Source organism: Dermacentor andersoni, chromosome 1, assembly GCF_023375885.2.
Source record: "Dermacentor andersoni chromosome 1, qqDerAnde1_hic_scaffold, whole genome shotgun sequence".
Taxonomy (NCBI): domain Eukaryota; kingdom Metazoa; phylum Arthropoda; class Arachnida; order Ixodida; family Ixodidae; genus Dermacentor; species Dermacentor andersoni.
Window position 1 is genome coordinate 347,133,337 of NC_092814.1, and position 23,418 is coordinate 347,156,754.

The following is a 23,418-nucleotide window of genomic DNA, read 5'->3' on the forward strand; positions in this document are numbered from 1 at the left end:
GCAATTACGCAAGTTGCTCCTTAGAAGTATAGCATTCTAACCGTAATGGGAATGAAAAGCTACCATATATGACAAGAAATTTGATGCGCAAGATTTTAATGCCAATCCTCCTTGCAGTTGTATACTCATTTGCTACACAGTAGATAATATTGTAAATTTAATTTTATTTATTGGTGAGAAAGTGTAACGGATTAATTCCAACAGCACCATGGAAACTACTTTAGCGAGGAGGCCAACCGAATAGGAAATATAATACGCCTCTGTACCGGTTTCAGACTGGGCAGGATATTGCTGCAGAACCACGACAAGACACACTTAAAAACAATGGGGTGCAGCCCATATATGAATAAATTTATGTAAAATACAATCAAAGCTAGCTAGACCTGCAGCCTTACATGAGAATATACAACACATTTCTAAATGCACTGTACTCTCAGTCAGGAACATCCATATGCTGTACAGGACGTTATCAAATGAGCTGCGGTCTTAGAATATGGCACACAAAAAATGTTTCTTGCACAACTTATCTACGTTACCAGCCCCATGCATAGCAGCTCATCTGGTAACCTCTGCCATGTTAAGTGCACGAATTTTGCGCCAGAAATGCGTTTGCTGGCCAGTAATGTGGCGTAACTTTCTCTTCGATCACAGTGTCAATACTTTGTGAGTTTGCACATGTTTGTTCTATGCTTAACTTACAATAGCATACTTTATTTTTGAAAAGAAGGAGCCAATTGAAATTAAAGTATATTTATACATTGTAATACTGATGAAACTTTAGAGAATATACTTATGTTTTATTACAACATGTGTTCTAAACTTCATGGGCATCATTGTAATTGATTTTGTGTCTTTGTCAGTATGTTTCTCAAATTATTCAGTTTGTCTTGTGACTGATCAATAAAGATGTTGATCTTTTAAGAGAGAAAATGTTTCATGTGAGTATCTCGGCGACTACAGATTACATCCCTATCACCAAGCATAAGTGGAGAAGCTGCTTATGAAGGAATAAAATATTCCCCACATATAAGTATTGCGAATTCCTTCAAACGTGACCATGGATCCACATCGTGCTTTCACACTATTGGGAAGAGTACTAGCACTATGTTCTGAAGGAGTACAAGCACTCTGTTTCGGGGAGTAGAAACACTCGCCTTGGAGGAATAGAAGTAGTCGGTTAGGAGGAGTAGAAGCAATTGGTCTGGGGGAGAACTTCTACCCCTGTGCGGAGAGTAATAGCACTCTGTATAAGAGTACTAGCACTCCCTGTGGGGAGAGTATTAGTACTCTGCGGAAGAGTACTAGCACTCCTTTGCGGTGGAGTAACAAAACTGCCAGGAGGAGTTGCCCTACCCTCTCTCAAAGAGGGTCGATCTACTCGAAAAGAGAGTGAAATAAGGGACAAGCAGATACTCCCTCAAAGAGAGTGCCCGGAACTCTCTTTGTTTTTAGAGTGTACAGAAGCAGAGCTATTCGCAGCCACTAATAATTGGTTTGCCTTTATCAATCAGGGACCGCTCTTCCACTCCAACACCACCAGTCTTGATTAGCCGATCGACGCAGACCCGGTCCGACACAGACAAGTGGTCCGAGAAGAGGCCGTAGCCGTTGTGCATCACCTCCCACGTCAGACCTTTCAGGTCTCACCGTTTAGCGTAGTTTCGCCATTTGTCATGCCTAGAAAATTGGCAAGATACAGCGAGGTCGTGAGTAAAGAACACTTCAAAGCAAAACCAATATTTAGAGCACAAAGAAGCGATGAAAAAAATATCCCTATTTAGGCACAAGTTAATAAGTGAAGCGGACCTCGGTCGTCACTCGGGTGGCTCCGACTCCTTTTTTTTTTTATTCAAAACGCGAGCGGTGACTGCTACGTAATTCAATTTTCGTTTGGCTTCTGCCGTGTTTGCGAACATTCAAAGCGGGTGACGCCTCAACAAAAGAACTGGTCACGCGAATGTCCTCCAACGTGCCGAATTTCCGAAGGAACCACACAAATAACCGGAAACTATAATTGCAAGTACTGTATTCGTGGAAAGGATGAAAACCAACCGCTGACATTGCAGTAAGCGAAATTTCTATCTACGCGTCAGCTAGGATCAGTTGGCTCATGAGCGAGTTTCACCAGTTATCTTAAGTTTCTTATGACCCTGCAGTCAAATGCGCCGCGCCAAAGCAAAAACTGTATCTACAAGAAATAAACCGCGGATGATTTTTGTTTTGTCTTATAGCTTTTTCCGAAATCGTCGTGCTTCTTTCCTTTATGAATACTGCAGCAAAAGCGTGCTGACCTCTCGTTCGCGTAGAAACGGGTAATTTCGCGCTGCAGTTCCTCGTCTATTTGTCACACCACGCAGCCGTGCAGCAAGCTTTGTGCATTTTCCCCGGTATTTACAACATTACAGGAACCCTTTCGGGGTCACAGAAAAAAAAAAAGACCATTTAACCGCACGTGTATTGAAACCTCCGCAGGAGCAGACTAACAGACTCGATGCCGAAACGATAACAGTGAAAACGCCGCCCTTCAGCACAAGTGAAGCGACCGAATACATATAAAGGACGCCAAGAAAGAAATTGGCAAAACCACATTTCTGCACATAACTGCAATAATTTATTAATCTGTAACTTGAAAGACAGAGACAAATATACAAAAGTCATTGTATTTTCCATTGGCTACCAGCAAACTGGCGACCCCTTATTGCCAACCCTCAAACTGTCTGAACTGTCCACCCACTGCGTAAGACCACAGAATTGGTTCGTTCGCAGAGAAAACAGCAAGTTGAGCGCTGAAAGTGGCATTTAGATTTAAGCCGACGGCTTGACGCTGGCCACGATTCGCCTCACGCAGTGGGCAACCATGGTCCCTAAATACGTGCTACGACCGTCACGCGTTCCCGTGGCATGTCATCTGGAATTATATCCTCAACAATATCCATAGGGGCTGATAATTTGAGGGAAATAAACAGCGTTAGAAGAAATCATAGACTAAGTACGGCGGAGGGTCGCGCAGTTAGAAAAGAAAGTATTCCGCGCGTCTGCACGCGCTTCGCTGCATATGACGTCATTGGGGGACACCAGTGCGTTGCTCTGACGTCATTGGTGACTACACACCAGTGCACTTGCTGTACATTCGCTTGTCTATTTTAGACGCACGCATTCGCGGACAGATCATCGCGATTTTATGCTTGAAATCATGTGACTGGACTAGAAAGACAAGGTAATTTTTTGGCAAGCAGGTGTTTTCTCTAGGGGTTGTAAAGTGGCGGCTAAGGTAGGTAATGCTCATTTATTGCTCTTCTTTTTGCATGTAAGCAATAGTACCGCACACATAAGCGGCAACCGCTTCCGGCAAGCGACCTGTCCCGCTCGGGAAAGCATGCATAGGGCATCCGACGCAGCCCGCTTACAAGTAATATTGTTTCCATCGTCCCCGTGTCTCTTACTTCCCCGGGTCTAAATTCACTCTGTCTGCAGTAGCTCCTTGGGCAGGACATCGAAATCCACCACAGAATAACGCGAGTGCAGATGTGAAGTCAACAATCGAATAAGTATATTAATTTTTGAAGCCATACCGTTCGTAAACAGTGCGTAACTGACAGTTAAACACAGTTCGTGAATTTCGTGTGACACATTTCGTGCGTGGTGCCCGAGCACGGTTGAAACGTAGAAGCTCTGTCTCTCGGCTTACGCCAGTTGCGCTTCGCCTAAACTAGAGCTATAGAGGTTCTCACCTATATGCACTCATATAGTACGCATGCAATGCACTCACGGGAAGGTTTGGTTGTTCTTTATCTATAACTGAATGATACTCTGTATCATTCAGTGATACTCTGTATCATGCGAGCTCCATGGCTTCGTCGTGGAACTCGCATTTGCTTAAGCCACCACTGAATATATTTCCAGGAACACAATATGCAGCATTATAATTCTCCAGCGAATAAAGGTGTGAATATTCATGGAAACATGTTTAGCTTCAGCTGTATTGTCCCTACGTCGCGAATGAAAGTAGAAGTGCCAGTTTAGACTCGCTCGAGGATAAATTTCAAACCGACCTTGCATGGCACTAACCCCAGAATTGGAGCGTGTCCGTCCGCGCGAGGATCTGTGTGGACTTCGAAAAGACGACGGTAGCAATTCCCCTCGGCTAAATGTGTGTGCGATAATCGGCAGCACTCCTTCGAAACCGCTGCATGGTTTTCAGCCGAGTTGCAGCGCTATGATCAGTTCGGTCGGTGTACCAAGTTCGAGTCTAGGATCATTTAGGAATACCAGGGTAAAGACAGTACTGATAACGCGCTAGTTCATACGTGTAACATACGGGCTCGAAAATACTAGACGGAAAGGTAGGATGCTGAACTGCTTGCGTCCTGGCTTTATAAGAAGTGATAGGGACATGTGCAGTTTAATTCCTTTCTTCTGGGCCACGAGGCAGAAGGCCATCAAAATGGCTCGTGTTCCCCTCGAGGAATGCGAAAAAGTTATTGAGCTTAGTATTGCTGGCTACAGCCAGCGGTATATTGCATTAACTACAAGGAGGCCACTAAAAACAGTAAACAGGATCGTTCAGGCCTTCAAGAACGAACGCCGTGTGAAGGACGCTCCGCACAGGCGCACACCTCGGGCAACAACTGAAGACGAAGACCGTGCGATTGTTGCTGCAGTAGCACTGAGGCCGCAGACAACAGTCCCTGATGTACTGAAGGAACTTGGCATTACGAGACGACTGTGAAACGCCGCCTCGCAGAAGCTGGTCTCAAAAAGAGGGTTGCTTGCAGGAAACCGCTGCTTCAAGACACCAACAAAGCCAAACGCCTGCAGTTTGCGGAGGACCACGCAGATTGGACTACCTCTCACTGGGAAAGTGTTGTATTCACCAACGAGAGTTCATTCACGACCCAGTGGGACCAGAGGCAGAGTTGGGCGCCCAGAAAACGGCCGGTAGGGGACTTTTTATGCTGAAAGGTAATTATATCACTGCAATAAATGCTGAAAAACTGTACTGGACGGTTACCCTTTTTTATGCATTGTGTGATATTGTAGTTTCTTATATCGCGTAGACGGCAAAGAGAACTTGATATTCAAGGCACGGTGTTAGATTACGTTCACCAGCGTTAAATTGTAGTTGTGTTCTCTAATGTTACTACTATTATTACCCTCCTCAGTATTAGTTCGCATTTAAGGATACACAAAGTATAAGTTAAAGTTGAAGTATAGACACGGAAGAAGGCAGTAGGCTGGCAACTGCCACAGAGGCACACCACCAGCCCAATTGCCGTTTCGATATGAGAGAATAGAAAATAGCAAAATAACTTGAAAGAAATAGGAAAGTGAATAAAAACCTAGAACAGTACGAAACGTAGACATGAACAGCCGGCGATAAATGCGCGCGCTATGTAGCACAGCGGAATACCGCATGTTTGGCGTAAAGGAAGGGTATTCGAGATGAGTTGAGTGACTGTTGGTTTGGTGTCAATGCATGATGTAATGATACTTTTCTGCAGTTACAGACCAGAATAGCTCCAACGAGTGGCTGCAATTGAGCGTTCAGCAGTGTGCCTGTGGGGCCTCGTGACGAAACAAGGGCTTGGTCCACTAGTCCGCATAGAGGACAGATTACCTTTGCCGCCTACTGCTCAATCCTAGACGACGTGACCGTGCCCTACTTGCTCAGTGGGCCCTTCCCGCAAGGTGATTATATCTTCCAGCAAGACAGCTCGCCCGTCCATACATCCCGAAGGCTGACAAGCTTTTTCGAGGATCGTGTAATCGACTCTAAGTAATCTAAGTAATCAACCGCCAGTCTACAGGCCTTAACATTATTTGGAACGTGGGGGGCCTTTTGAAAACTGCGCTGGCGGCTCGCTCACTGCACGGACTGTCGGCCGACGACCTTTGGCGTGCCATAAAGGAGGAGTGGGAGCTGCTGAGAAGCAACAGATCACTAGCGACCGCCTTGTATAACTCGCTACCCTCAAGAATGGCAGCTGTCGTCGCAGCAAATTGGGGCGCCACGAGGTACTCAGAAGTGCGTCGACACATATTTCAACTTTTTGTATATTTTTTTGTTTTGGTGCTCAACACAAAATAAAAATTTCGCCTATCTTTACGTCAATAAATCTTGATATCTGTTTTTGCATTTCGTGCTCGCTACTTTTTCACCTATATAGCTCACCTATATAGCTCACCGTGCTCACCTATATAGCTCTCGTTTAGGCGAAGCGCAACGGGCGTAAGCCGACAGACAGAGCTACGTTTCGACCGTGCTCGCGCGCCACGCTTGATTTGTTGGCATCAGACGACGCGCTGCAGCCATCACCCGTTGCGCGAGCGGAGAGGGAACATAATTTAGCAGCGCTTGTCCACCGGCAATCACTCGTTATTTTGTTTGCCAATAGAGGACGCCAAAGGCGGACGTGCTTTCTTGAGCTGTCAGTTGATGGCGCTGCAGGCAGCCGCCGCAATGCGCAGGCTACGCGCTCGCGTGTTCCCTTTCATAAAGGACGACAGTGTAAATCTTCTGACTGCGTGTGTTATTAGAGCTTTGAATACACCTTTCATCGACGGCGGAGTACAAAGAGCCTGCCGGAAATAAGGCTTACAGTTATAAGCGAAGGCCAGTGCGCAGTACTACAATGTAGTATCCACCACGAACATCGCCTCGGAACTCATCGCATTAGCAGCCGCACGACAATATTCGAGAGAAAAGTATCAACGTGGGTGCCATAATATTAGAAACCACTCGAGGAGACAATATGAAGGAACACCCACTGTATTAGCAGCATAAATAAGGAACAAGAGGAACAGCCAGTACTGTAATAAAATGAGAGGTTGACAGTTACAAAGCAGAGCAAGTTACAAAAAAAATTTCGCAGATCCGATTTCATTTAAGTGAAAGGACATCAAAAGATCGCGAAGGTCATGTCAACTCATGGGAATTGGCAATGACAATCCAGCAGTTCAGTACACAGTCTGCGACGACGAACGTTAGGGTGCTCCTTTGACACCATCCTCCATTGCTGTATCGGCGAGGCAGATTTGGAACAATATCTTTCCGTCTCGGAAGAAACCGTCATTTTTCAGGCAGGCAGTACCTACGCCGAATTCGAGGTGGAAGTGTAGCAATGAGTCATCATAGTGGTGGCAGAAACAGGGTATGACACGGGAAGGCAATGAAAAATGCTCCTGTATTACATTATCCCACACGCCCACGTGCCAAAAAGGCGGCCAACACCTAGAGTCCACCAGCATCCCGTTAAACTCGATCTCCACAGTGAGAGCAGGATTATCCCGACACTTGAAGACGGCAACCGTAAAGTACGCGTCTCTCATGTGCCACACCCTAATCTCAGCAAACTTCTTCCTCGATCCCTGATACTTAATGATTTCCTCACAGTTTTCCAGGGTCAGATCATACATCACGTTCCCAATTTTTTCCATCCACGTGGTTGACAGCGCACTGGTTAAATGCCGATGGCCACCGCAGAAAATGCTACAATGAGCAATGACACGGCTGGACACAGGCTCCAGGGAAGTTTGCTGCCAGTGTTCCAGGTCGGCTAAGCGTTCCAACTTTCTAAGTATCAGCGCCATTTCCGAACGCAACGACAGCGACGGTGACAGGCTGGCTTCCTCTGCCGCACTTCTCAGAAAAGTCATATGGTGCGACACGGTCGATGAGGTCGTGGCCGCTATTTCAGCCATGTCGCCCGTTAAGTTGCGCTCGGATGCTCCGATCTCGCGTATGATCCCAGAGAATCTGGTTTCCTGGCTTCTAACTTGTTCTGTAAGCTCATTCAACCGACTCTGGATCACAGGCAGCAGCTGGTCATGGTTGGCAGCCCCCAACGTCGCCTTCAGGTCTCCAAGGGCAGCGTTCACGGCTTCAAGGCTAAGTGCTGTAGGTTCCGTCGACGGGCACTCTGTGATCGTTGAAGAAACACCGGCACTGCATCCGGCCGCGTAGTGGGTAGGCAGGTCTCTGTGCTGGACTCCCTCGCCGCATCGCAAACATTCCACGGTGTGAAATGTGCACTCGTTCTCGTAGTGTTCCAGCACACGGTCCATGGTGCCCGTGTACTCGCAGCCGTGCTGTTCGTTCCAGCAGTACACCTTTGTGGAAAATAAGATATATAAACAACACACATTGCAATTTTTTCGCCGACAAAATATTTTCACAAAAGGCGCGTTGCTTCGCTCTCCATGGCATGTATAACGTAGCTTTACGTGAAGTCCGCTGCGAAGCAACGTATACGCGAAATTATATAGAGGCGTAATGCTCTAGATCACCCAATCAATATCTGTATCTCTAAGCATTAACAGGCAGCAAACAACACTAGGTTACGGCGAATCAGTTAATTTTGCTCCTAAATATAAATACAGATACTCCAACACTTAAAGAAGGTTTGGTAAGCCAGAATCGAAGAAAAAAATATGCCGCACTTCAACTGGTCTTCCAGCTTCTACCTCATCTACGCCAAGATCAGCATTGTTGGGCGGTGAAGACCGCCACATTTCCGCTTGCTATCTTGCTTCTAAAATAAATGCACTCACCCAGTACACGCCAGGTAGCTTTTATAGGGCGGTTTGTAGGGGGGGAAACACGATGGGCGGTAGCGGTTCAGGAATAATGTCTTAAAATAAGAATTGCAAGCAAAAGTAGTGTTGGAAGCAAAGCTATTGTTGAGAAGAATCACTAGTGAATTCATCTTTTTATGTACCCAACTTTCATTTCTGATGTTTTGGTGCGAAGTCCAAGAGAAAGTCGACCTTGATCTCTACATGAAATAGACCGATTTACCAATCTCGCTTCAAATGTCGCGTCGAAACGACAATGCGAATACATCAGTGTGAGTGCGAGATATATCAACTGACTGCCTTTATTTCTTGCATTTCCCTTTCTTGATCTATCACACAAAAAAAAAATGAAGCCATATTGATATTCAACACAGTATTTCACATGAGGCTACCTTGAGCTAGTGTTATTCTAGTGCGCGAGTTTTGACAACATAGAAAGGAAAATTTAGGCAGGCTAAATTAATGCATTAAAGTTCGCCAATAGTAAATCGCACACTCTTACCGTAGGTCATGCAGATAAGAAGCCGCGCAACTAATACTCCCGTTGAACTCTCCTCCTTACCTCCCTCCCCCCAGAAAAAAAGAACGTCAGAAATCGTCTGCTTCCTGCTCACCTTCAAGGTATTCGCGATCCTTGTAGGGAATTCATAACCGAAGCACTCCGCTTCGTGGAATTTCACTTGATCCAATGGACACTGGCCAACGCCCCCTTCGAGACTGGCTGCGTGGCAAGATTGGCACAGAGCGTGCGAGCACGGCAACAGCACCGTTCGTTTCGGGATCATACGGCAGAGGCTGCATATACGTGAACTGGGAACCTCGTCGACGAACCGCGTCGGTCGCCAGTTGACGCCGGCGACGACGTGTTCGCGAAAATGGTGCAGCCGTCCCTGTCCGTGATCCGGCATGGCGGTGTCGTCAGGCACGAATCCCAAGCTCGAACAAGAGCGCACTGGCTTTTACTGCTTTTACCGCCGAGCTTATCTGTACTGAGTGGTATCACATTCTAAAAAACGTTTACGCCCTCTGGGGTGTATATCTGCCACCGAACACTAATCATCACCTGCCTTGCTTGCGTTTCCTTTCTTGAAAATGGCGCGCCCGCTACTGGCCGGTCGGCAATGCCACGTCATGCTAATAACGCGCATGCCGTTCGTTACTGGGAAGTACCGGGCTCGCAGCGTTAAAGAAAGAAAATGCGGACAAGGCAGATGACGTTTATTTTGTTGCGTGTAGCAACATACAAATCAAAGGGTGTAAACTTTCCCTATAGTGCATAAACTTTAACCAAAGCAGCAAGAGGGACAAATAAAATGAGCCCTGCACCCAATGTCGCGTACAATTCCGAGTACTTTCCGAACCTTGACACTGCAAAGCGGCGAGGAAAAAGTGCTGCGTCATCGTTGCCGACACTCATTTCATGTTTCTACCACCGACTACGCCGCAGCGGCTGCATATAAATTATGCTTGTTTTTCCATTATCACTTACCGCCATACCGCTTTTCGAAATGGCTAAGCAACTGAGACACGACAACAAAATGACTGATTTCTTATCGTCAGCGAACATGTTGCACATCGTTAAGAAAGCTTCTACATGTAAAATGATATCAAGCAAAGGCGAAAACAAACATACGAATGGCATATTTAAATGAACAATGCAGATGTCTTTATCTTAGAACAAAACTAAATTTAGCAGTTTAGCCCGACGGCCAAATCATTGACCGCAATAGCAAGGTTTAGCGAAGCACCTCAACTCTTCAGACGATGTCCTTACTACAAGTGGTTACGATGCATTGTCGCTACGCATCACGCAAGGACGCTCCGGCTGTGCAGAGGGAACAGCGCCTTGACAGCTGCCAGGCGTCACCCAACGCATGCGCGATGAAGAGCACAGCCAGGTGGCATTGCAAGGGTCGAACCTCGAATGCGCGCGAGATTAGACCGGCGATCAACATTAGTCAGCGCCGTGATATTATTATCAGCCAACGCCCATTAATTCTAATATCTATAATATGTAATCCATAATCTCAAAACGGTGTCAAAATGCCTGACGAGAGATGTCCAACATTCTGCATTTACACATAAAATTGATGTTGATAATACGAACTGTGCCGAACAGTGGAGGGGACGCTAACAGAATGTAAATGCAAGCTTGTGTTACTGCTTAACATAATGACGTCACGTAATGTTAACAGCTTCTGCGTTACGTTATGTAGGTGCCATACGCTGATGCCAGGTGCTTGGGACGGTATTGCTTATGTTAAAGCAATACACTGAAATTAATGAGGTTGACTTCTTTTCCTCGGCGGAACTGAACCATCGTCCCGGCTAGACATATCACTACATCCATACCCGAGCCTTCTTTCAACATACTCAATAAGCGAGATAATGCTGACGTGTTATACGGTGCAAGTGGAATTACAAACAGGCGGTACGCAATGTAACGCTTGACGCTTAACGCGCCTTCCACGTATGCAGTGTCAGGACTATTTGGACCGTTTCATGCATGCGTTGGTAAATGCCATTTAGTATAAATGTCCTCTGATAGTTGCGTCCCCAAGTCATTTGTGTGTGTCGCTCACGACAGCAGTCAGACGCGAGCGAATACCAGGTTACTCGAACACAACAGCTGCGTGGGATAGCATCTTGAGGGTTAAAAAGCTTGAAAAAAAGATAGTCTAGCAACTGCTCAAAGGGTGATAGAAATAAAATACTTGTAGTGCTGCATGCTCCTAGGTGCAGCAATGCCACAAAATATATTTTGATTTTTAAATTTAAAGAAAAGAACCACACAAATATACCTGTTACACTCAGGACGCCTTATAGACAAAAACAAAGGTAAGGTAACTATACACCGAATAATTTCGCCATTCCCTACCAGTGACTGTGCTCGGACACCTACGTTGCTTAAGCTGACATGGGTAGATGATTTTCGCTGGCAGCGTTCGCCAGAATACTACGTCTATATCTTCCAGGCTCTTGTGAAGCTTGCATCTATACTAAATGTTTGCTTCAATAGAAACAGACGTCTTTCTTGCACTCGAACGGAGCGGCTCACTTTTCGCTCTCAGAGGGCGTCAGCCAGAACATCCGACCACGCTACATACAGCATAGCCAGGAGGCCAGGCAGGGAGCCAGCTTGACAACGAGCCATGCAGCCAGCCAACTGGTTCTTTAATCAGGCAGACGCTCAGCCAGACAGAGAACGAGATATTCGGTTGTGTTAAGCTTTGGCAGTTACTGTCGGCCGCATTTATGATATATGCAACTGCTATACAGCAAAAGTATACGTGGAATATTATTAACAAAACAGTTCCAGAGGGTTGAAGTTATACAATAAGACAGAACAAACTGCACGCTGCAAAACACTTGAAGATTGCAAGCATCCGCAAATTAAGCCCGGCAACCATCCCTGTGCTTTGGCAAGCAGTTTCGAGATTGCCATATTTAACGATCACGTATTTTGTCTGAAACGGCGAGTTTGCCCTACTGAATAAAGCGGGCGGCGCATCTTATATGTAGTCCCTGAACTCGAAATTGAGAACTGCAGTGCTGACTTGGTATTGAGAAGTTTCTCGTGCACCCGTCAATTTCAGTTTATGGATGTGAGATACAAATAAATGCAGTTTTTTTTTTCGTCGAGCCCGCGGTTCGTAAATTTTCGCTCGCGGCTCTACATGTTTCTTTCAGCGACGTTTAGCCGGAATTTGTTGGCTGATGGCACGGGCCACCGACCAACAAATCGTAAACAGGCAAAAAACTGAAATCTTTCGAAGCTTTTTGTCGTAGTTGATACCACTGCACACGCACAAAAAAAAAAGAACTGTATGCGTGCGCACTGAAAGTCTCGGAGTAGTGAACAACAAGCAATGCTCGTCGTTTACTGCATGTGCCAATCCACTCTTTGAAAGCGCATGACCAGCGAACGTGTTTAGCGCTCGAGACAGAGATTACACAGAATTTTGAACAGAGGTAAGAACATATTTATTTTTCTGATCGGTGGTCTTCGTGACCGCACGTACGCAAACACATTCGCTTATCACCTGTGTTCTTTAAAAGTGTCCGTCACGTAAGACAATGAATGGCTAATACCCCCTTAACCTCTTCTAGCCTGAATTTAGCATACTGCATAAAAAAATTATTTTTGCTGTGGCTTTTTATGTTCTGGTTATGAGGAAGTTACACAGCAACTTTTATGCGTGTCGGGGTTTTAGGAAGAAAGTTACAGCTATGTCGCGAAAACGCGACAACAGGTCGTAATGGATCAAAAAATGTTTATTTTCAAACACACTTGAGAGCTCATTTCTTTGAGTTTAGCACATTTGTATCTCAGTTCTTATGAAAAGAAATGAAACAATTTGAACTTTTTTTTATACACAGATGAACTTTGCACTTTGTGCAGAAGGAAACAGGTTGGCCTTTGCAGCCAGGCATCTTGCATCGTTGTCGTTGCTGCGACACTTCAGGCCAGTGGCCAACATTGTCTTGACGGACTTCAGCATTAGGTGTTGGAGCTGCTGGTCCTCTTCTTTTCTTCTTCTCAAGCTCTCCTTCCACGGAAAGAGACGGCCGGCCCCTCTTCTTCATCACGTCCTTGTTTTGATTGCACAGGCAGCTGGCTAGAGAAGCCTTGAACGCTACAAGATCCAGTTGATGTTTCTTTGGGATTCCTAGAGCATCACAATCCCTCCGGTAGAGCAGCCAGCTGCTCACAACAGCCATGTCCACAAAATGAAAAAAAAATCGCAGGTAGAATTTCTTCGACTTCAGAAAAATTCTGTAGTACGCCATGAGCTCATCGAGAAGGTCGACTCCACCCATAAAAGTGTTGTAAGCCTTCACAATGGCTGGCTGCTCAACTTCACATCTTTCTTTCTTTTTGCGGTCATACCGCTGGCAGCTTCCTAGAGGCTGGGCACTCCCGAATGTGCTAGCAATATTCACTCCCCGGCTGTCGTACCACTTCACTACTCGGACTTCGACCCCTTCAATAGTAGCCTGCCTCTCCACGTGGCTTCCTCTACCGTTCTTCTTCATTTCTGCATCGCTGGGCAGTCGGCATCCAGAAATTCTGTTTGCGCGTGCAGTTCCCATTGCTGGAATACCACGCTGATGCAAATTTACCAGCAGTTTTATGGATGTGAACCAGTTGTCAAAAAAGAGCAAGTAGCTCTTGTTCTCTGGGATGGAGCGCGAAAGCTCGAGCACAACATTAGAGCTTGCTCCAAGGTCAGGTAATCCAGGAACAGGGCGGATGTCCCCTGTGTATATAGAGAAGTCAGAGACAAGTCCGTGGGTGTCGCAAAGTACAAAAATCTTGTAGCCCCACTTGTGAGGCTTGCTAGGGACGTACTGCTTGAGTGAGGAGCGGCCTTTGAACGGCACAATTTGCTCGTCGACCACCAGCATCTGTGACTTTGGAAGGATTTGAAATTTGAGCAGCAGATTGTCAATGAGTGGTCGAATTTTGAAGAGCCTGTCTTTGCCAGCATTTGCTTGTAGGAGATTGTTGTCGTTGAAATGAAGGCTGTTCTTTATCGCTTGCCACCTGTCACGTGACATAACTTCTGCCACTTTTTCTACTCGCATCTCGCGGTTCCAGTACATGCGCGATCGCGGAAGCCTGTATATAGACATACATTGTGGCCCCAAGAAACTGCTCCAGTTCAGCGCGTGTTAGGCACAATGCTTTGTTGGCATTCTTCTGCACTGCATAGAGATTGGACTGGTCTGTAATCTCCTCAAGAAGCTTGTCGTCAAAAAAATACCGGAAGTACGCAATGGGAGCTTTCGGCTCATCTGGAGGGTCTGGAAGACCGTCTTCCCATTGAGGGTGGCATGTCCGCGGATGGTTCACTTGCTTCCAGAGGAAACTTCTTGCGCTTGACGTTGACGGCTCTTCCGTTTCACCTTCTTCATCTGCAAACAAAAAAAGAAAAAGAAATCACTGCGAGGTCGCAAACCGCATTTGAGAAGCCACAAAAACCTTGGCTTGAAAAAATTGGCTGGGGCTTAGCTAAGGGCCTGGATATCTCGAAGCGAAAAGCTGCGGTGATCCGCGATAAACACGCGCTTGCGGCGAACGTCAAACGATGACGCATAGCGCGCGGCAGCGTGCGCCTGTTCTATGGGCAAGCGCGCCTTATATACCCCTCCTTTCAAATGCGCACGGCTGCGGCGAAAGGTCAAACGGTGGCGCGGAGAAGCGACGGCGCACATGGGCAGTAGCCTGCGCAGTGCGTGACGTCACTCGTGCTCCGACAAACGCGGTGTTGACTATCGTAGTGAAGCTTTTGGCTTCAAAAGAAAAAGACGCGCCACTGCAATACAACACGAAAGAACGCTGACGGCGTTTCACATTGCAGCCGAATGCAACTCGCCCAACAAACAAAAAATTGCGCACCTGTGTCGCTCCCAGACTGCCCAGATTGATCTGATGGGGCAGCATGTACTGTGTCAGGGCTGTATTCCGAATCGCTGTCGCTGAGGCAGCTATCTTCGCTTTCTTCAACGGGTGGAACCCTGATCCCGTAGAACCTTCTGGTGTCCATCACGAACAAAAAGCACCGAATAACTGCAAAAAACAAAAATTACTAGTTTTTTGACCACATGCCGAGGAAGACGAAGTTGTGCACAAATCGGGACGCTACAGCCTGTTGATGCGAAAACGCGACAAAGCGACACACGCTTGAAAAAACAACTAATCTTCAAAAACAAATTATTTACGTGATCTGCGTGCATTATTCAACCAAGTGCCTATCATGCAAAATTTTTTTATATTCAAAAAACTTACATACCTTGAATGGAGACGGATGTCAATGGATGGATAGTGAGAAATGTTCTTCGTCGGCATCAACTGGAGAAATGGCAGCCGTCAGCTCTTTACTGAATCGACGATAGATGGCGCTGCCTTTTCCACGTGTTGCCAGACATCTGTGGATTCCCTCTGAGCGCAGGGATAGCGGCTACAGATGTTTTCTTCTGGTGGTGCGGCTTAAAACCGGTATGATGCGAAATCGCGACAACAGGTCATAAGAGGTTAAGCAATTGCTCATACCCCCGAAAAGGCGGACTCCCCATTAGGACGACAGAAGAGCAGTGGAATTCTACCCTGGAATGATGAGCGGCTGTGCAGCCCCTGCGGAAGAAGCCGGCGACGACGAACGCTCGAGCAGTGGCACGAGCGCGTTAGCGTGGTTGCGCCGAGGTGCGCCAACAACAAGAGGCCGGCGATGCTAGAGCCATTGCTGATGACGATAATTTCTGCTCGCAGACACCACCAGACCACGGATATGAGCCGTATACCGCTGCGCTGTACAATTCCCCTTGGTCGCATTATCAGTCGCACACTACCTCACGCACTTGGCCATACATTCAGGGAGACATATCATGAGAAGCCAACAAACACTGACACCAAGGACAACATAGGGGAAATTACTTTTGCTCAATAAATGAAATAAAGAAACGATAAATTAATGGAAATGAAAGTGGATGAAAAACAAAAACTTGCCCCAGGAGGGGAACGATCCCACAACCTTTGGATTTCGCGCGCGATGCCCTACCAATTGAACTACCGCGGCGCCGTTTCCATATCCACTTTCTTGGGTATTTATGTTTCCTGGCAGAACGTTGGGAGTGTTAGCCAGCGCCACCACTCACACACCTTGACGGCAGACGTGGAACGTACTTTCTGCCCCAGGCGTAACGAGAACGTGATCATTTTGTGTTAAGACAACTAGTCAGTAAACCCACACATGCTACCTGAAGGCATCAATGTTGCCGGATTCGAAACCCTCGTTATGTAATAAACGAGAAGAAAAGGGGTTAACCTCGGGGCCCGATTTTTATTAGTCATATCATGAGAAGCCAACAAACATTGACACCAAGGACAACATAGGGAAAATAACATGTCCTGAATAGATGAAATGTAGAAACGATAAATTAATGGAAAGGAAAGTGGATGAAAAAACAACTTGCCGTAGGTGGGGAACGTTCCCACAATGTTGGCATTTCGCGTGCGAAATGGGCCCCTCGGTTAACCCTCTTTCTTCTCGTTTATTACATAATGAGGGTCTCGAATCCGGCAACAGTGAGGCCTTCAGGTAGCAAGTGTGGGTTTATTGACCAGTTGACTTCACCCAAAAAGATCACGTTCTCGTCACGCCTGCGGCATAAAGTACGTTCCACGTCCGCGGCCAAGGTATGTGAGTGGCGGCGCTGGCTAACACTCCCAAGGTTCTGCCAGAAAACATAAATACCCAAGAAAATGGATGAGGAAACGGCGCCGCGGCAGCTCAATCGGTAGCGCACCGCACGCGAAAAGCGAAGGTTGTGCGATCATTCTCCACCTGTGGCAAGTTGTTTTTTCGTCCACTTTCATTTACTTTTATTTGTCGTTTTTTTATTCCATTTATTAAGCACAATTAATTTCCCCTATGTTGTTCTTGCTGTCATTGTTTGTTGGCTGCTCATGATATGACTAATAAAAATAGGGCTCCTCGGTTAACCCCCTTTCTTCTCGTTTATTCACGGAGACATTCACACTAGGGGCGATACGCGTTTGCTTTTACAGCGAAGCTGTATATTGCTATGTCTGCCGGTCACCTGTACGCAGAAAACTCCTCCGGCGCAGCCCCATGTGCATGTGTGGAAAAAAAGAGAAAGAGGCGTGCGATAAGCCAATACCACTAAGATAACACAAGGCCTGCTTATTCCGATCCATGACGTCACGCTAGTGGCCTCACATTTCATTGACAAGGCTCGCGTTAGGAAAGGAGTGACGTCACTATTTCCTACCGGGAATCATACCCATTAATTTCTACGGCAGTAGGGACAGGTAACGTGACATCATGGACCGCAGTGAAAAGGGCTTGCGCTATCTATGCAGTGTTGGAATAGCTTTGCCAGTAGTGACGTCATTCCTCTCCGCCGCAGCCTATTGCGAGCGTAGAAGTTTCTCTCTCGTTGCGAAGTAGGTAGGCCACGCGTCATACGTACACCTGAGGAGCAGGCGGCTTTCGATCAGCAACGCCGCGAGCAGAAACGCGAACCAGCTCGTCTATGCCGTGCCGATGCTACAGCCAGGGCGCAAACAGCAACTGCGCACCGAGGATCCGGCAGCCTACGAAGCCGTGGTTTATTGACCCCTCGGGATTAAACCAATCATAAAAAAAAAAACTCAGTGCCCTTCCACTCTGTGACGAAGGATGAACAGCGAGGCTGTGTATGTCGGCCCCTAAATGGCAAACTGCACCTCCGCCGCGGGTCGGCCTGGCACTGCACTATCTTCGGGATCGGCCCACGTATGAGGAGTAAGTGCTTAACGCCTCCTTAACCTGCGCCGCGGGTCGGATCGGCACTGCACTATCTTCAGGATCTGCACACGTATGGCGAGTAATTAACGCCTGCTTCACCTCCGCCGCAGGTCTGGCCATTATTGCACTATCTTCGGGATCTGCGCACGTATGGGGAGTGCTTAACGCCTGTTTCACCTCCGCAGCGTATCCACCTGGCATTGCACTATCTTCGAGATCTGCACACGTACGGGGAGTGCTTAACGCGTTTCACCTCCGCCGCGGGTCTGGCTGGTATTGCACTATCTTCGGGATCTGCCCACGTATGGGTAGTCCTTAACGCCCGCTTCACCTTCGCCGCGGCGGATCGGCCCGGCATTGCACTATCTTTGAGATCTGCCCACGTATGGGGAGTCCTTAACTCCACCGCGGGTCTGGCCGGTATTGCACTATCTAGAGGATCAAGCCACGCATGGGGTTTGCTTAACGCCTCCTTTAACTCCGCCGCTGATTGTGAGGCATTGCACGTCTCCGGGGCCGGCTCACGTTTGGGGAGTTTTTTTTTACTTACCACGCCTACTGCACGAAAATTTCCTTGGACGGTAGAGGTGTACAGCTTCCCTGTAAAACCGGGGCCGCACATTTTAGCTTCACTGGTTAACCATCTCTACAGAATGTTGGGGCGGTAATTTTTTTCTACACATATTACATATCATTGGGTCGAATAAATAATTACATATAGAAATGTTTAACCACCGTGGGCAACCTACAGTTTTTGTTGGCTCTCTTACTCTCACGTTTTAGTGGACAGACTCTACTGCGCGGACGCCATAAAATCCCGAATCCTAGTCAGAGAAAGCTTCGCTGTAAAAATCTATACATTTGACGAACGTGAATTCGCTCGTTGTCGGCGGTGTTACGATCGACCAGCGGGGGCAGCGACCTTCGAGCCTGTCCTGCTTTCGTGAGACGAACCGGCTTTATCTGAAGCTCACAATACGTCCCCTCGGACAGACCAGCGGCGACATCAAGGCGAGACACGTTTGACGACTACGGGGTTGATGGATCGCACTTGGTCGCCGACCACAGCGCTTAGATCGAGGAAGTCCTGCGAAAATGCGTTCTAACCCGGCTAGCCGCCCAAGCCAATCGACAGACGAACCAGCTACTTGCTGGGCCGTCCCAGCAGCCAAGGCGCGCCAATGGAGTTATGCGTGACACCTCCTGTTCCCTTGTTTCCCTGGTAGGCCAGTTAATCGGGTGTGCTTGTGGGTATTACTAGAGTTGTGTTCAGTGAACAAAGGGTACCGGAATGATTGTGTGCACCCTCGCCCTCAAGGCGGAGCCTTCGGCGACTACGAACGCTCCGAGTGGAGGATGGTGTGACCACGGGTTTCTCCGGCCTAGGGATCTAGGGAGACCGAAGTAATTTAAGCGGACTTTATTGAGAGGGCTCTGGTGTGCTAGTGTGTCCTTAGATGCTCTCCGAAAACATGTAGTCTGGTTTGATGCGTAACTCATGCTACGAGAATGACGTACTGGGCTCTGTGCTCCGGCCCGTTCGTGTATTCTTTGTTTTGTAAATAAATTTGTCTCATCCGCAAATAAGCTCCCTGTGCCTTTGCTCATCCTCTAGACCCCGTACGTTTCAGGAAAGAAGGAACCCTCTTCAAGAAAACCCAGACGACGGCGTGGGCCCTCTTAGCCCCCGTGTGACGGTCTGGTTGCGTAGGCCAGCTACTCGTTACGAGACGCTCCGGCGGCGTAGGCTATAGAGAGCGACCCTCTGTGTGAGGTCAGACTCCGAGGTTACGACCTCCGAATCCTAAAGCGGAAACAGTTCAACGTATCTATACCCCCGTCACGCGACATATCTAATTTCATTTACAACAAATGACATTAGCTCATAATGCCATATGTTCGCTTTCACGCGGTAAAACATTATACAAACCGTTGAACACATTTCAAAACAAATCACTTCGCCAACCACATTCGCATTCGTTACGGAACCGAATATGTATCTTCCATATGAGGAGCCTACCGCTCAGCTTCGCAAACAGTACATGCTTTTCTGTTTTGTTCTTTAACCAAACATAACCATATATTCATGCATGCGTTAAAGAGTTCGCAAAAGACTATACGTTCGGTTGCTAACAGAAGCTTCTTTATTAACCAGCGACACCCACGGCCAGCGAGCAAGGCCTACCCTCTTCTTCGGTGCCAGTTGGTGCATACCGTCGAGACAGCGGCGCGCCGTTTCACACTTTCCAGTATTTACCGTACGCGAAAAAGGACCGTCGTACAACTCTGCGTGACAAACAACTCCGTGAAACTTTGCTTTGTTGCAGATAGGACATATTAGTACGGTCTCCTAAGCGGAGCACCACGCTCGGGCGCTGACTTCGTCGGCAGCCGCCTATCGCTCGAGCCAGTTGGCCTAGCTCCCGGTTGTCGAAGCAGCAGCCGACGGCGCTTGCAATGAAAACGCTGCGAGCCATAAGGCATTTATTTTCGTGAGCACTTTAGCGGCTGGACATTAATATCGCGGTTAGATGAACACAAAGTTGGTTCTCTCTATACTATGTCCGAGCAAAGATCAAATGAGGCGAGCCACCTTGCACGGTGGTCGTTGCGCGCGGCCAGTCTGCGAAACCAAGTGTGGACACTCGGCGACACATGGGCACTGTGTTTCGACGACGTGCACTCCGCTCTTTGTTGGAGGAGTGCATGTCACTCGCATCAGTCCCGTGCTGGCATCAGCAGCCTCCGATATCTTTAACGTAATCTTCCTTCAATGCCGAACCTCGATGAGCCTGGCGAGTAGTGGCAGTTATGGAAAGCAGATATATCCACACGCGATCAATTTCAATGGTACGCTTCGAGAAGTCGAAGGTCCATGACATGTAAGAAAACTGGAACGGAGTGACGGCGTCTTCAATTAGTTTAGCCGCAGTGAACACGAGCGGTAGCCGCAGCAGAGGCCAGGCAGCAGGAAGAAACGGAACTCGCTCTCTAACTACACACTCTCGCACGCAGAGCGCTGCAGCTATGCCTGTTGGGCGACAGAATATGGCGCTCACTACATTGCAAACCGCCCATTGCCCTCTACTGTAGAGCCAAAGCTTACGCTGTGCATCGGCACACAGCTCGTCGGTCTCGATCGCTGTCTCACCCGCACAGTCCGAATGATTCATAACTAAATCTGAACAATGCAGTTGTCCTCCCTTGATCTACGCAGCTTGCAATACTGCGAACTGCCCTCAACTGCATCGTCCAGTTGGCACTGCACTTCGGCACGCAGATCTGCCTCGACATGGGTGCCCGTATCTGTCGGGTTAGCAGTACTCTGTACTTCGTTAACAACCAACAAGCGACGCCGACGCGCCGTGACTGGTCCAATTCATTCGCAACTGGCCTAGCTGTCTCTACAGTGCTATGTTGGCAAATCACCTCGTACCTCTCACTACGGCCTTTGAGGGTCCTTTGAGGGTCGATTTTTTTCGCCTTATGCGACCGCCTTGGGTCGATTTTTTTTCCAGATTCCAATCCTTCTTAGGGACCTATCTCGAAAATAATTCCCCGTGATTTTTCTAGGGTGACCATAAAGTGAGAAAAAAATATTTTACGTTGGTATATATGTACTCTTCATTCATGAATAGCAACAATAAAAAAGGAAATAAACTGATAAGAATTGAAAGTTTTATGCATTGTTATAGTTCAAGGCTTTGAAAATACGCACACGACAATATTTCGCAAGATTCAAATGTTCCTGGCCTTACACTAATATGTACATCCATAGCGTAATTGAACTGCGTAGGCTCGCAAACTCAAGAAAACTGTGTGGTTCTGTGCCCGTCAAAAAAGCAAAACGTACGAAAAACTTCCGCAAATCTTCATCTTATCGCGAACCAGAGGCAATTAGCTTTCACGAATCTCCCCAAAATATTGTAAAAGAGCAACGGAAACGCATGCATGGCGGCATACTTCTATGCGCACCCCTGTGAGCACCAAAGGAGTGAGAAACAAGCTGTCGCCCTTTGAGCGAGTAGCAACGAGATAGCCATCAGTTTTGCAAGCGCAAGAAGCCGAAACCGCCCGCGGAACAAAGCCCAAACCGCCATCCTCCCGCGCGCGCGCCAATGCGCGAGCGGTACTGTATAGACGCGCGGGAGCGAGCTAGCTTTAAAACAAACCATACAACGAAAACCGAAAGTGGCAAGCGCGCGAAAAAAATTCCCTGTATTTCCCACAGAGTGGCAGCACATGACAGAAAAGGAAAAGTTAGGAAATTCGCGCGCTTTTTAAGCGCACAGACGGCGCCGTAAATATACAGCATCGACCATTTCGGGCTTCGTTCCCGGCGCCGTATATTTACGTCATTGACCCTCAAAGGATTAACGGCCTCTGTTGCCACTGAGGCATCGTAAGCAGCTAGCCCTTTTCGTTCACCTATGAATGTGCTGCTAATCTCACAGGTACTACTCCTCTCGTCTCCTTTTGGCGAAAATCCGCCAGTTACTTCCTCATTTTTTTTTCTCTGAACTACCTATAGTATTTTCAGGCAGCCGTTGTCTTTGTGCGTTTAACTGCCGCAAATCTTCTGTCTGTTTGTTCAATGCTGCCATCTCTTTCTTGTGTTCTTCCCGTTCTCGCTCACGCTCATGCTGACGTTGTTGACGCTCACGCTCATGTTGTTGACGCTCACGCTGACTCTCACGTTCTTGACGCTCACGCTCCCGTGTTTCTTGCATCACCTCCCAAGCAATCTTAATGCTTTCATCATCATTGCCACTATCCTGAATCGCCTTTTGGATAGCTGGCTTTTTTATCTCTTCGTCCGTCTCAACTCACAACTCGTCGCACAATAACAACAAATCTGACTTCGTCAACCTTCTAAGATCTATAGCAGCTGCCCCGTCTGGTGGTTAGAACTGTTTGCCTTAATAATTTGTGCATACAAACAACATGCAACGAATTCCCGTTTCCTAGAACTATCAAAATAAACACACAAAATTTGAAGTCTGGCGAATCAAAAGGGAGAAAACCATGCCCTCACTTACGCACGCAGCGCCACGCCATCTTGTTCATCGGTCCGCTGTTCCCGGTTCCTCAGGACTTCTTTGGACGAAGGTTCATCCCTATCGCTGCCACCAGGTTATGGATCTTGCCGTTGAGCGCGGGAGTTGGCCGACGTTGAGGAGGATGTTGAGATGAAACTTAAGATTTATTTACATTATTTACCGTAATAACACAAAGTAATTAACAGTCATAAAGTCATTGACGGCCGGCAACTAATCGGACGCTGCGGCCCGTGGCAAGAAAAAGGAAAAAAATGAATGAATGAAGTAATGCATGTCTCTTCTCCCTGTCTCTCGCATTTAACATTTTCGGTCTCTCGGGGTCACTTCATTTTCAGCCATTCGTCGAGCCCGCTCAGGTGTCGTAATTTTCCTCCAATGGTAGGCGCCCGGGCAAGTGCCGTCACATTCTGTAGATGGGGTTGCTCCAGGGACTCTATTCACCGTGGTACGGGTGACTTGTTACCGGCGTT

The 23,418-nt window shown here is 47.5% G+C and overlaps 1 protein-coding gene and 1 pseudogene across 1 annotated transcript; both read right to left on the reverse strand.

Annotated features, from left to right (window-relative positions):
- Positions 1 to 6,753: 6,753 nt before the first annotated feature.
- Positions 6,754 to 9,520, reverse strand: LOC129381159 (uncharacterized). Its single transcript, XM_055063793.2, has 2 exons — positions 9,189 to 9,520; positions 6,754 to 8,109 (listed from the first exon to the last, which is right to left on the reverse strand). Exons 1-2 carry the CDS (start codon positions 9,480 to 9,482, stop codon positions 6,985 to 6,987), a joined length of 1,419 nt encoding a protein of 472 aa, XP_054919768.1. The 5' UTR covers positions 9,483 to 9,520; the 3' UTR covers positions 6,754 to 6,984.
- Positions 9,521 to 12,831: 3,311 nt separating this feature from the next.
- Positions 12,832 to 15,502, reverse strand: LOC126516557 (piggyBac transposable element-derived protein 3-like; annotated as a pseudogene).
- Positions 15,503 to 23,418: the final 7,916 nt, after the last annotated feature.